The sequence below is a fragment of the Chiloscyllium punctatum genome, chromosome 5, assembly GCF_047496795.1.
Source record: "Chiloscyllium punctatum isolate Juve2018m chromosome 5, sChiPun1.3, whole genome shotgun sequence".
Lineage (NCBI taxonomy): Eukaryota > Metazoa > Chordata > Chondrichthyes > Orectolobiformes > Hemiscylliidae > Chiloscyllium > Chiloscyllium punctatum.
Window position 1 is genome coordinate 44,289,476 of NC_092743.1, and position 15,230 is coordinate 44,304,705.

At 44.7% G+C, this 15,230-nt stretch overlaps 1 protein-coding gene across 1 annotated transcript; it reads left to right on the forward strand.

The window, feature by feature from the left end:
• The first annotated feature begins 2,569 nt into the window (after positions 1 to 2,569).
• Positions 2,570 to 13,451, forward strand: LOC140477032 (growth/differentiation factor 6-A-like). The gene is made up of 2 exons (XM_072570182.1): positions 2,570 to 3,063; positions 11,852 to 13,451. Exons 1-2 carry the CDS (start codon positions 2,664 to 2,666, stop codon positions 12,736 to 12,738), a joined length of 1,287 nt encoding a protein of 428 aa, XP_072426283.1. The 5' UTR covers positions 2,570 to 2,663; the 3' UTR covers positions 12,739 to 13,451.
• Positions 13,452 to 15,230: the final 1,779 nt, after the last annotated feature.

Here is a 15,230-nt window from a genome sequence, read left to right on the forward strand (position 1 = left end):
CTAGTAGAATGACAAGAAATGACTGATGCTGTTTACACCAAATACTTGATTATTTATTTTACATTTTTATGGTTCTGAGACGTTTAAAAAAAAAACAAAAATCAAGAATCCAAAATCAAATACAATCATTGAATTGAAAATGTTTCAACATTTTGTGGTGCCAAATCTCTTTCCAGTGTCAAAATGATTGTCTTTATCTATGTTAGTCTTCGACATATTTTTGCCTGGAAAATAAGTACTGTCACTGCTTAGCTTGAATATATGCAATGCCTCGACAATGCTCTCAGTTGTTATTCAACCATTTCATTCTATATTCCACTAATACAAAGTGGATAAAATACCGGACGGATTAAAGAATTATTATTGCTAATATATTATGGTCGATTGTTTTTCGTATCAAAACTGAACTTGTATTAAAAAATGAATTTCCTATGTAATTGCTGGTTTTAATTTTGACAAAGAAAAAGCATTTCTTTCAGTAAAAGGATTTTTGGAAACACGGGTTGCATTTTCTTCAATACCACCATTAATAATAACCGCATTAATCCAAATGCACCCTGACCACTAGAGTATTTTCACCGCCTTCAGTATTTATTCTAAATTTTCCTTTGTTCATCAGTTTTCACGGAAAGGTAGATGTCAATTATATTGTCTGTTTCCATCAAAATGGGAGAATGGTCAAATATACAACCTATTCCCGATAAATTATATTGTTTAACTCAAAAGTAAATGAATGAATCAGCATTTTCCTTCAAACAGCATAAGCGGACAGCAGAATGGCAACCTAATGTGAAAAGGTAAAATACTAAGTAAAAAGAATTTGTAGTTGGACGATGTCCTTGCTAAATAGTCTGCGATAGTTATATGTACGGTTATTTCTGAAATAGCAAGTGGATATCGTGTTTTCGGATAAGTTGTAGCAATTTGCAGCGTTACGGTGACTCATTTGGAGGATCATATGAAATTAGTTAAGACAAGCACCGTTGCACAAAATAATAAAATCGCCATTATTTTCACTGTTAATTTCGTGGAATAAGCGTAGGAACGGCTATGCCATACCGAAGTTACAAAATATTTGATGCACTACTGCTTAGTACTGCCACCAGATGGAGGAATCGTTTAATGTTTTACACATTGTCAACTTTACCTATGCTCGCAACAACCCTTAGAATGTACTTTGAATGTACAATGGTTAGCTCGTCAGTATTGGAGGAAATATAAATGTGATCTTAATGAATTATCTATTGTACGAACCTGTCTACTGTAGTATAAAACTGTTGCTTTATCTTCGTCATTTACATTTGTACCAAAGTATTTCAGAAACTTTCCAGAACAATGAAATAAATATCGATGAAGCTAGTTTATATAAAAGAGAAAGCGTTTGAAGTGTTTTTACAGTTTATTTAAATAAGCCATCAGTGACTGAAAATCATACTTCATTTCGCGAAATGCACACGCCCTTCATTAGGTTTGTGTTTTTCTGGGATAATTGCATTTATTCAACACATAGAATATTCTTGCACTGGTGTGACCCTCAAGTTATTTTGATATACGTCCTTAAACTTGAATCCCATGTATCACGTTCTAGCAATGCACCAGTATGTAACACTCGTGTCGTATCATTTTATACATACTTTAGAGGGACCATCTCTGGAGCAAGTGACGAACACCATTCATTGAAATAGGTCATCAATGTTTCTGTCTAACTCCTGCCTATCTTAGCATGTTTGTGAAGTATTTTATAGTAAATTCACGTCATACATCTTTTTCAAAAAAAAGTTGCCTGAAACGTTGGTAGCAAAATTCATAATTCCAACATTTTTATTTCGTTCTGCGCTTAACATACAAACACGCGTCGAAACAGTCTGACCAATGCATGACACACCCCCGCAAAACAAACCAAAACAGAACTACATATTCTGAGTGAACGGTGGAAGGACCTCTTTGGACGAACGGACACGGTCTGGTGTAACGTTAAGGTATGGAGTGGATTGAAAGAGTGTGTTTCTGGGGATGTGTATGTGGGTATTGGCGGAGGGGGGTGGGTGGCGATTGTGGAAACTGAAGAGGTCTGCTTGCTTAATCTTGATGAGGAGGGTTGGGAGGGGCTTTAGGTCAGGAAACATCTGCAATTCCACCCCCCCCCCCCCCCCTTCCTCAGAGGTAGGTGGTGGGAGTTAAGTTGAGGGTTGGGGTAGGGGGGGGGGGCGAAGGAATGGTGGGGAGGGATAATTTCCCCGCCCCCTGGTGGCGGTGACCGGGTAGGGCAGGGCAGAGCGCTGGGCTTGGGCCAATGAGGGATCGGTGAGGGGCAGGGCAGCGCGCCGAGTGGGCGGGGCTGGGCTCTGAGAGAGTGTGAGTGAGTGAGTGAGTGACTGGGGAAGGGAGGGAGGGAGGATAATGGGGGGGCGGGCGGAGCGCTGCTCTCGGGCAGACCGAGCGCTGCTGCTGAGAAACGACTGAGTGGCTTTCCAATTTTTTTTTAAACCCCCCCCCCCATCACTTTTTTTTAATTTCACACACTCCCGTCTCAGTTCCCCCCCCCCCCCACCTCCCTCCTTCCCTCCCTCTCTCTCTCTCTCTCTATCTCTAAATTCAAACCCAGTCGAAAGGACGCGGGCGCCTGAAGCGGCAGTGGTTTGTCACATCCCGCAGCGGGCGGGATGGAGGCGCTGCGAGCCGCTGCCCTTCTCCTCTGCTCGGTCACCTGTTGCTGCTGGTGGGATTTACAGGGCGTGGAGACGGCGGCGCTGTCCCCGGCTCCCGGCTCCTCCTCCCCGGGGACCGGACTCAGCGGCGGCCCGGGACGCCACACGGACACCAGGGCGAGCAAGCTGCTGCTGGTGAAGGAGAACGGTCCGCCCGCCGCCCGGAGCCACCACCATCACCGCCGCCGCCGCCGCCGCCGCCGCCGAACTCACAGCGTGGTCCCTCACCACTTCATGATGTCCATCTACACGGCTCAGTCGGCGGCCGAGAGACTCGGGACCAACGCCAGCTTGCTGCGAGCTTCCTCCAGGTCTGCAGCCAACGCCATCACCGGCTTCGTGGACACAGCTGAAGGTTGGTCCAACCCCAACACCCCCAGCCGCCTCCTTTACCGGGTCGTGCGTCCGTCTGACCCTTGTTTATATGTTCATCAGGTCGAAAATTCATATCTTTAGGTGATGTGTATGGTATCTTTTAAACTGGCCGCACCGTGTCCGCGGTAAACCACTTTGCAGAAACGGCTTATGCACATCTGGAATCCAGTACTGTAGTGGGTTACTGAGCACAGAGAGAGAGACAACTGCTGGCAATTTCTTGCGCATTTTAGCTTCACAAAATTAAATCAGAGGGGCTGGATGGTTTCTTGTGTGTGTGTGTGTGGGGGGGGGGGAGTTCAGAGACAATAGAGAGCACTTAAAACGTACGATGTTGTGGAAACGAAGACCACTTTTTAGTAACTCCCTCCTCCTCCTACGGTCTTTGCTTTTGTCGTGTCTTGGTTTTAAAATAGTTTGAAAAACGCTTTACAATTCACCCTTAAAACCAACAGGGTCCAAAGCAGCTCCACACCAGGATTTATTGGAGCGTTATCATTGCAGTTGCGATATGAGGATGACCTGCCTTGCGATCCACACGCATTGTGGGAGTTGATGTCCTTTTATTTCCCTCGGCACGCACTGCTCCATACTCTAAAACACTTGGCCAAACAGTCAGACCAGTTGTGAGTCCTCACAACTCATCCCAAAACGTGAAGCGGAAAGATCGTGTTCAATCATGGCTTTTGTTCAGACTGAAACCTGTGAGTTTGTTCACCAGATTGGTGGTGGTGGTGGTGGTGGGGGGGTGGGGGGTGGGGGGTGGTGAAACCAGCAGCCAGAAGCTGGTTCCGCGGCTATTAAGCTGGCGGTGTGACACGGGGGTGTGAATCGACTGATATATCATAAAGCTGATTACTGTCTAAAAACTGTGAAAAAGCTGCACGTTCCGAACAGGTTGATAATCGGTTCACGGTTAAACGGTGCATTTCTCAATATGTCAAAACCACACCTCCCTTACAGCCCAGGCAGGTTTGCTTTCCCTCAAGAACTGGTTACAATGAGGAAATGTTTTTGGAGCCGAGCTTGACGTTTACTTGTGACTAATAACATGCTAATTGATGTTAGGTTTTAATGACGGTTGTAAATGCTGTCCTTGCCCTATTATCCGTGACATAGACCCTCCTTTGGCATTACCTGTCTGGTGTTCTGTGTTGAACGGGAGCAGAACACTGATCTACCTCCCCCACCGCCCGCAACTTTCGTTCAATTGATTGGCCATTGGAAAGGGAACTGTGTAACTCACCTTAATTTATTTCGTTGTGATCTTTAATTTGGCGTCGCTTGCCTTGAGGGGTGCTCCAGGTGCATGGTCTTTAAGATTTTGAGTGTGGCTTCACTCTGGGGTGAGCTCAGTTGGCTGGCGCAGAGCCCACCTGTCCGGTCAGGTTATTCCCGCCGTGTTTCCCAGTGAGAGAACCAGAAATAGAATGGTGCCAGGAGTAAGGGTAAGCACTCAGGATTGGAGATGAGGAGCTGGTTAAGCTCTCCGAGCACCTGAACAGAGGTCTGAAACCACCTTCAGAGATTCACTGATATTTCAGAAGGTTTGAGAAAGACCGGTTTTATGGATATTCAGCATCATCCCTCTTTAACAGCCCCAAGCAACTCAAGTCAACCGCGGCTTTATCTTTCGAGCCCACGCTCACTGTCCGCCTTGTGTGATTGCGAAAGTGGTGAGAGCGACAAAATCTAAATTAGTCGCAACTCTTCACAAGGAGCAGGGGCATGTTCAGGACAGTGCGGCGAGGGGGGAAGATTCCTACAGCCCATCTCATAGGGTGCACACGAGATATACAGAGCGGCTGTTACCGACAGAGCAAGACCCCTGGAGGCGAATCGATATCTTGGTTTTTGGGACAAATCAGAAAGCAAGTCTCAAGATTGCAATGTGAAGCCTATAAAGGATTGTATGAATCAGTGCGTCCCTTGGAACCTTCTTCCCATTTACCTCGGCGGGTAGGTTTTCTACTCACAGGAAACTGGTTCAAAACCACAATCTTCCTCGATTGAACTATTTCTGAGGAACATCAATTTGCGGCTGTCTGGGCTGTCCAGGACATGTTGGGAAATGTGCTGTTAACTGGAAACCGATGACAAACCTGTTCAGAGCCGGAACATTCTCACAGTTGTCTTTATGAAGCAATAGGTTTATTTAAGCTAAGTTCCTTTGGCGTCATAAACGGAACACCTCGTTCAAATGCGGGAGGCAGCTTTGTGGTTCTGAAGCCGACTGGGGTCTAACTTGGCGGTAGTTTCTCGGCTTGGGCCTGTTTGTTGTGAACAAGCGAGAGAAAGCTAGTGGCTGGGCTGACAGCCTCTGCCGTCTCGCTGATGTGATTTGATGTGTCACTGCTGTGACCTTGCGCGGGACCTTCTGAGGGTCGCTTTGCATAAAGACAGTGATTTGAGTATTTGAACTCAATGATCTAATTGAGTGTTCATGTCACAACATATCAGATATTGTCTGTTCTCCCATAATGACCCGGCCCAGCCAATGGCAAATCCCCAAAACTCAACAGCACTTCCGTTCCTCTTGAAAGTTATTTCTTTTATTGCCCACCACCCTCCGTGATCGCTACTTTTGCGAGGCATTAATTGCTGGATCTGAACTGAACAGACGTTTTAGCAACGAAGTAAAGTCATTTCTTTAACAACAAAAAAAACCCCTTTCAGTGCCAGCTTCTAATCGACTGCTTCTGTTCCAACCGAGTACTCAAAGTTAGAAATAAGTTAATAGACTAGAGGGCATTTTAAAACACACACACACACACACACGCAAGTGGTAAAGGACTGGGCTGGAGAAGTATGCGAGTTCATCGTTCGATATGGTCGCAAGATCAGACAAGAACGAGTTGAATGTAGAAAAATTACTCTTGGCACATGAAGTAACTCATTAAAACGCAGATGGTAAGCGCTGGCCTCGGTAACCCCAGCATTAGAACTTCCAGAGTGCAACATGACAATTAGGGGGGAAGGAATTCAAGAAAATACGCTGGGGTTACCAGCGACATCTAACAAATCAAAAGATGATTTTCACCAGCCTCATTAACAGCACTGGTGATAACGAAAATGTGCAGTTGTGTGTCACTATGTGAATGAAGTACATAATCGAATCTGCGATTGCGTCTTCCAACGCGGGATAATGGTTTACTTTAGAGAGCTGCATCTGTCTGCTTGAGGTTAAAGACATCATTAGTTGGATTTCAAATCCTTTATGTGCTCCAGGTTTCGTTTGCAGTGTGACACAGCCGCGTTTAACACAAAACTGGGAAGCCGCAGAGCCTGAAATATCAGCGAGTTTTTTTTTCAGAATCTGTGACGTTGTATTTTAACCAGAAGAGTGAAGCCCTCCATGTCTTTAGCTAATTCACCAATGCGTAGAACTGAAAGCGAAGTCTGTTGTCTTTACAAACTTTTAAGACTTTGGGGAAATGAAATATAAGTAGAGAAGTATTTTAATGGATGAAGAGGGAATTGGAAACTGTTAATTATTTGGTGACCTTGTATTCGATTTGTTTGAGGACCATATAAAAAAGGCACTAATGTGGAACAGACGCTTAAAGTAACTGCTCAAACAGAAGGTTCCAATCTAAGTTTAATATCACACAGTGCTCAGGGAAAGTGAAGGGAGAGGGGATATCCACGCGATTAGTGGCATCAGCCGACCAAGTCGAAACGTGAACCTTCGGTAAGCAAAGCCCTTGCGTACATTATAGAAATATTTAAGATGTGTATTTTATGGAAACGCTGCTGTTACATAATTGGGTTAAACGGAAGAAACTCGACGAAAGATTAATAGATGACTCTTTCCGAGGTCGCTTTCCTTTTAATCTCGCATTTACTGCGCATAATTTTAACTGCATTTAGTTTACGGTTTCTATCAGTTTGGAACGGGGGTTGTAATATTGAAACAATTCCCAGCGTTTCAGGGTAGAAGTAAAAATAAAATCTGACAGTACTCTATGTAAACCAGAGCTTCACAAATCTCCCTCCCTGTCAACGCAAGTTAACGACATACACCATTTTGTTTAATATAAGATTTCACGAGGATTAACTGCTGGGATTCAACTTTTGTTATTCCACGGTGTTTGTTAGCACCATTCAATCCTTTGACACTCCGAGACCAGAATCGATGTTGGCACAATGCAGATTGGTTTGTGGTTTAAATTAGTCCGCTCCTGTGCTGGATGGAGAACTATAGAGGCCAGAGCCAATCTCAAGAAGGGAAACCATTTCACCGCAGTGTGCTGTTTAAGGGCAGTACCGTGTGTTTACGATGACGCCTGTTACCGACTTGGGGGGATGCGTGAGGTCAGGAAAATAGACTGGGAAATGGCAGACTTATAGAAATAGAAGATGTTAAGTATACGCGTAGAACGAAGCGAGTACAGTAGCCAGAACTACAAGTTAGAACAACTTACTCTGTTAATTTACCTGCAGCGAAAAGGCACTTTTAATTATTTTCAGACTGTCGTCTGCGCTCCGGGGTTGGAAAGTAAATTTAGTTATTAAATCCAATCCTGTCGTAGCAACTCAACCCAACCAAGACAAGTGCTGCGGGTCTGGCGTGCTGTCTTTATGTCTGAGTGGACAACACTTATTTGGCATTTCAGTTCAGTGTTTCTTCCCCACTTCAAAACATGACAAAAGAAGGCCGAGGTAAACTCACGGACTGGAATATGGAGCACCTGTTTCCACCGCATTGTCTCTCTTTGAGAGGCTTTGTGGATGGCGCTAAATAGCGCGGTCAGTGTTTGGAGAAGCCAGCGGCAGCTCCCTGGAGCCAATCTTCCATTACCTGTACATGGCATCCGTCATTTGGCTGGATCTACCTGTCCCATCCCTTAATTAGTCATGTGTAAGGTGTCAACACTTTACAGCCGTATGTGCTGAATTCTGCTTGAAGCTTCCATATTTCCCATGGGTTTTTGCGAATTCACCTTGTATCCTGAGTTACAAAAATAACAGTGAAAAATATAACATCTTCATATTTGGGAATAATAAAATAAGAATCATTAGGCTGCTTACTATCTTTCTGATATCCTGTCAAGTTTTGTTTTTATATTAGTAAATCTAAATACTTCTTGTTATTGGTACATTAGACTACAAAACAGTTATTGTTGACAGTCTGCAACATCCAGGAGTTCGACATAACACCCTCCTGTTCACACCCTGCTCGTGTCTGTTCCTAACTCAGCTTCAGCCCCACTCTACTCCTCTCCGTTCAAAGAAAAAGTTGAAACGAATTCAGGGAAGGACAATGCAGCACTCTATGAAGAAGCTCTGGTTTAGAATGAGCGGAGTGCTCCACAGAGGCCAGGTGGAGGTTTCTTTGTGAATACCCATCTCAGACACTGGCTTTCTGTAGATTTACACAAAACGTCTCAGATATTCACACGGGAAATGTAATCCATTGCCCATGTGGAGTATACCGCGCCTGGAATCCCCTGTACTGTCGGCGTGAAGGTGAATGTTTCTCTCTCTATAGCTCTATAATACCAAGAAGGAGCTATCCTTTTGTTTTAAAAGTGAAGTTTATTTCCGTTCCGTGACAGAACTGATGTAGTGAAGGGATGAATTGGGTTCACAAAGCTTGACAAGTCTTTCTGCCTGATGTATGCACACTCACGGTTTGGCCGCATAGTCTGGTCCACACGTCAGCCAACCTGATCATGACAGGAAGACTTCAGGAGGAAGGGTGACCACGGCTCTCTGAGCAGGAGGGAGGGAATGGGGAGAACGTGTACGGGGAAATCAATCTTAACAGTACTGTTCCTTGGGAATTATAATAAACTCTGGTGTCATTTGCCTGTTAAATATATTGTGCAGGTAATAATTAGAGGAGATTTGAATTTAAAAGGTCCCGATAAAACGAGAAGTTGGATTTATAAACGTCAAACAACATATTTGCAATATGGGGTGGGGAGGGGCGGTGTGGTTCTTTAATTTAGAAAACATGGGGAACGAATACACGGACAGGCACCGGTCATGAATGAAGAAATGTTAAGTGCTTTCTCAATTAAAGTGTGTACATTGGAGACAAGAACATGGAATTATTCATCTGGTTCAAATCTGTTAAAATTGGCAGAGGTCGGTCTGCGTGGTATTGTTTGATTCTTCTCTGGAAAGGAGGGCTCACAGACAATTCCCCAATATGACACACAAGTGCCCCTGTCAATAATAATGGTCTCGGTTTTGAACATTTCACTTCGAATGCCTACGGTCCAAGTGAACCGAGCACCCAGCTGGGGGTCGGTGGTCGGACGTTGGGTTAGTGAAATGACTGAATCGCTTGAGTACACAGGTGTCTTAATCCATCACGTCTCTGAATAGCAGCAAAGATAAACGACAAATTTTGAATTCGGCGACGAGAATTTATGCATAAAAGCATTGTACTCGTAATCTGGGAACAATATGTCGGTATAACCATCCAGCTGTTGTGTGATATCACTTAGAGAGCTTCCCTATCCGTCATTGATATCTGTCATCAAAGCAGATACTGAGGGAGTAGAGACTTCTGTCGTTCGAGTTCTTACAATGTTCTTAAAATTGGGGGGGGGTAGGGGAAATCCCTACACGGAGTTTCAAATGTAGTGCAAAACTGAAGCTGTTGGGTTTTTAAAAAATACAACGCTTTGATTTTCAACACACTGAGCTGAACACCTTCTGACTCTACTTTGTAATGAATGTGTTGCCTCCTTGTAACCCCCCCGCCCCCCGCCCCACAAGCACTTTCTGATGCAAATACTGCAAGTGTTGGAAATTAAACCTTAAGCTATTAAAACTAACGTTCTGGAGAAACTCGTCTTTGAAACAAAGAAGTAAGTTCACTTTTTCAGTCCAATGTGATTTCTTGTAAAATAAACTCAGCACCACTACTCATTGATATTTTTTGGAGGACCGACATTTTGGTGCCTGTATACCGATTAACTGGATCGTCCCACATGCAAGCGGCTGAGCGATGACTCATTATTTCCGACTACAAGGGGTTGTGCAGTGATTTCTCTGGAGTGATTGTGGGTGGGGGAAGGGGTGGGGGGGGGGGATGCTGCGTGTTAAAATGCACATCTGCAACCGATATTAAAACACTTCTTCGATAGATGTTCTTATATGGATAAGAAATTGTACTATGGCTTAAATGGGAGGTGTACATACTGGAGGTTCCTTGTTCCATACACATTAGATATAATTTGATCATTTAGGATTGCAAGACCTTTTAAAGCGCCAGCTGAGCTTCTCTTAGCAATGTCGACCATTCACAATGTCCATGTCTGGGAGGTAAAGACAATTGCACCCTTTTAATTATTACCTCGGCAGATTATTTGGATAAGGGTTGGCTGCTGTTTCTGTGGGGAATTCCCAAATCAGCGTTGTGTTTTGCTGAATGGGCCATAAAGAAACACTTAATCTCCAAAGTTTCAACCGCAATGGCACAGACAAACGAAACATATCAAATACAGAGTACCACAACTTCCAGAGGGATTAGGCACGAAAACTTCAACATGCTGGGCCGCTCCATTTCTGTTCAAGAAGCTGAAGTATTAAACCGCAGATGCTGGAAATCAGAAACCAAAACAGAAACTGCTGGAAAAGCTCAGCAGTTCTGGCAGCATCTGTGGCGAGAAATCAGAGTTAATGTTTGGGGCCCAGTGATCTTTCCACCTCTCATCCGGCAATTTCTGTTTTCAAAGCTGAAAAATTAGCCAGGAATAGTAAATTGATAAGGACATCAGTAACAGCCCACAAAGACTCGCGTCAAAACTTAGGCTCTTTAAATATGAAATCCAAGTCATAGTCAGGTTCCAGCTTCATAACCTGTTGTCATATACAAATTTTATTGGGAGTTTGAGAAAAGTCCCGGGAAAGCTTTGTTGGGTTCAACCTGTTTTGCCGTGCCCCTAACAAGGGTGGCACGGTGATTCAGTGGTTAGCACTGCTGCCTCACAGCACGAGGGTCACAGGTTCCATTCCAGCCTCGGGCGACTGTGTGGAGTTTGCACATTCTCCCATGTCTCCGTGGGTTTGCTCCGGTTTCCTCCCACAATCCAAAGATGTGCCGGTCAGGTGAATTGGCTATGCTAAATTGCCCATAGCAATAGGTGCATTAGTCAGAGGGAAATGGGTCTGGGTGGGTTACTCTTCGGAGGACTGGTTGGGCTGAAGGGCCTGTTTCCACACTGTAGGTAATGTAATCGAAAAACCTTAATACGTGGTTCAGCCTTTTGAAAAGCCACCCACAATCGGACCCGAATTTAAAATGGCAATGCGTTCATTACATCAACAACATGTCTTTTGCGAGCATATTACTCTAGAAATGTCGAACCAGGCAGATTCGAGCTATAAAAATGTGCAGCTTCTGTTGAAAGTAACTTTAAATCTTATGTGCTTGCGCTGATGTGCGGTTCAATGTTAGCGATTCCTATCTCATTAGCGTCAGGAGCGTTTTTCACATCTTGAAGAGGACATTCCTTGAACTCATGGGGCAACAGGGCGTTAGGTAACTCGGCGCTTGCCCTCTGAATATAAATCAGTGTTCCTTTTTATTGGTAACTTAGGGTATAAACCTTTTTTTAAAAAAAAATAAGAGGGCTGTTGGTATTCAGTCCAATGGGGCGGAGGCTGTCAGTGTGATAAGATTCGTAAGTGAAAATATCAGCTTTTCTCACTGAGAGAAATCCCCTTGCCTTCTAACTAACGACTCCAGTTTACATCCAGCCTTTTAATGACCGACTTGTGTTTTTTTTTCCACCCCCCTCTTTCTACAGACGATGCCGTGGATTCACATTTAAAGCGGCAACAATATTTGTTTGATGTCGCAGCTTTGTCGAACAAAGAGGAATTAATCGGGGCCGAACTGAGGCTGCTGAGGAAAACGCCCGAGCAATTTCGACAGACGCTGTCAGGTCGGTACGACTTGAAATTGTACTCCTGCCTGAGCGAGGGCCAGCCGTCCAAATTGCTGCAGTCCCGCAGCCTTCACATTCACCAGTCCGATGCTCAAGGATGGGAGGTGTTTGATGTCTGGGAGACACTTCAGCTTTCCCACTCCGCCCAGTTCTGTTTTGAATTGAAGGTGACATCCGGCCAGGGCGAGCGGGACGTTGACCTGATACAACTCGGGTTCGGTCGGAAGGGGAGGGCGCCCCAGGAAAGAGCCCTGCTGGTGGTTTTCACTCGGACTCGGAGAAGAGAGAGTCTCTTCAGCGAGATGAAAGAGGACATCAAATCCTCGGAGGGCTCTGCCGGCGAACTCCAGTTGCAAGCCAGGAGGAGGAGGAGGAGCAGACGGACCGCGTTTACCAGCCGCCACGGGAAGCGACACGGCAGGAAATCCAAGTCCCGGTGCAGTAAAAAACCTCTCCACGTCAACTTCAAAGAGTTGGGTTGGGATGACTGGATAATAGCGCCCTTAGACTATGAAGCTTATCACTGCGAGGGGGTGTGTGACTTCCCGCTCAGATCCCACCTTGAACCCACCAACCACGCGATCATCCAAACGCTCATGAACTCCATGGACCCGAACTCCACGCCTCCGAGTTGCTGCGTGCCCACCAAGCTGAGTCCGATCAGCATCCTGTACATCGATGCAGGCAACAATGTTGTCTATAAACAGTATGAGGACATGGTGGTCGAGTCGTGCGGCTGCAGGTAGCAGAGTGGGCCTGGTTCCGGGGAGGGGGGGAAAGCGAGCCTCCCGGGTGGAGTATTTGAGGAGAGCGCGGGGCTAGTCGCTTGGTGGAGCACAGCCGCGATTGAACATGTTCTCAAATAGTTGTGGCCCTGCCACCAGTGCTTGCAAGTAAAACATCAGGGGAAGAGAGAGAGAGAGAGAGAAGACGAGAGGGGAAAAACACTCCAGAATGTTATCTGTAATTTATTCCTATACCAGTCATTTAATACACTACCTGCAATTTACCTGTAAGGAGATATCTAACCCCTCTGCACCCAGATATTATCACACACTATAAGGTGTCATATTACCAGCAAGAAAAGGGGCTACATTACTGGCAGAGACAGAGGACCGAGATGGAAAAATATAGTCCTTCAAATCTGTGCAAACCAGTCAGTGCTGGTCGCAGCAATCCAGAGACGGTTATGGTTAGTCCTTCCACACGTATTCCTACCCACTCTACGGACGAGTGATCGCCTGCCGCATTTTCCCCATCTTTTAGAGAATCATATCAATGCAAGTTGCTGAAGGATCATTCAGTACGATTGGAGGTTGGGTGGGGGGGGGAAGAGGGGGGGAGGACACACGACCTCCAGTAACCCCCTCTGGATGATGCCAGTCATGTTCGGATGGAAGAGGGCTGGAGGGAGGGTAATATTCACTCAATCTCTAATCGCGGTTTAAGCCGGGTGGCACCTGCTGAAAGGGGTGGGGGAGGGGGTGGTGGGAAGAGGGAGATGGGGAACACCTTAAGACCAATTCCTTTCATGGGCTGGCATGCGGAGAGTAATGGGACCTCCAGCACAAGGCAAAACTGGAAGGAAAATTCTGTTCCCTTTTCGCCGCGATTATCTGCTGATCTCGTTCACCTTTTGAAAAGTGAGGGTAATTTACCAAACACACACAAACACAGTTGAAGCTAATGAAAGGAGAGAATGGCTCCGCTCTCCCAGGTTTCTTGTTAAAGAGGGTTATTCCCGCCTTCTGACATTCCGACAAGATTACCAGCCAGAAAGAGCCGACGGCCAAGAAGCAATTGTTGCAGATTGTAATTACATCTATGGTGGAATCTAAGATGCCCGGTGTGATTAAAAACTGCAAAAAAAAGTGGTAGGGGTTTTGGACGGGGGTGGGGGAGGGGGGCGGAATAGGATGGAGGACCAATTCTGGAAATGACCAAAATGCATTTACTGTCCTTGATAAAGCAACAGTTTAAAAAAAACAATGGGCTGGGTAGCATTTCACCAGCTCTAGACAATAGAGTATTTACAAATTTAACCTGGGAACAAGCAAACCCTTGTACAAATAGTTATCTTCCGCCAGCGATCGCAATGGGAAAACATTTGGAGAGCCTTGCTTTGCTTGAATTAGGATTTCAAAAAATAACAAGTGCTCTTCTGTCCATTAGTGAGGCCTTGCTCAGTTGAATCACCACTTGCTTGGTAAGCTCCCCCACCCGTTGTAAACTGGAAGTTGGCCGGCTTGCACGATTCCGCAGCTAGGAGGTGGGGGAAATAATTGACCCCAGGACCGTATGTATAAAAAAAATGCACATTAGCTTTGATGCACTGTTGTTCATATGTGGTGTTGTACATATTTGTGTATTTAAACGAGACTTTAATGTGCAAAATGGAGAAGTTAACATTACATTAAGTATAAAAAAGTATAGATCTTTGTATGCACTCTGAATTTTGTGATATTTCGAATATTTTTAAAATGATATTTGAGCTGCACAGGGTTTTAAACGCCAAACATGTATCTGACATCCCGAAATCTAAAAATCATCAACGATAATGTTTAATTCTTGTTATGCCCATGATAGAGAGACGTCTTTCATTGTCTACCTCAGATTATGTTACAATGTTTTGAACTTAAAGAAATTTGGCAAATTCACTTCAATCTTTTCCGATAGTCCGGCGTAAATAGATTTCTTTTTTTTCTTACTGGTTATATTCTCAATATTGCTGTATCATTAAATTTTAATTTGATCGATTTGTTTGTCATTTCTGAGTTCATTTCTAAAAAAAAGTCTAAATAGAAGCAAGAAATATTGTAGCTAACATATGAGTGGGACTAAATGATTTGTCCCGCACGTTTTTCAGTCGATAGACACAGCCTTCACAGCCTTTGAGTGAACGAACTTACACAGCAATTATTAGTAGGCTGTTCTAAAATTGTCACTTTTTTTCAGATATTTTCTATTTCACGTATTTTCCGTGTGATGCCGGTAACATTGTGTATTTTCAGTTATATCGGTGCAAGATAAATTCGTTGTCATTTGTATTTTAATCGGCCTTCAAAAACATATCAGGGAAAAAAACAGTGACGACATTAGTTACTTGAAAGGTGAGTTATCAATCGATAAGGACAAGGGTACATTTACATTGCAGATACCCATCTAGGAATGGGTCGCAGCTTATTCCAGTTTTGGTTTCAGCCAGAAGGAACAGCAGCTCACTGTTTGGTTCCTACCT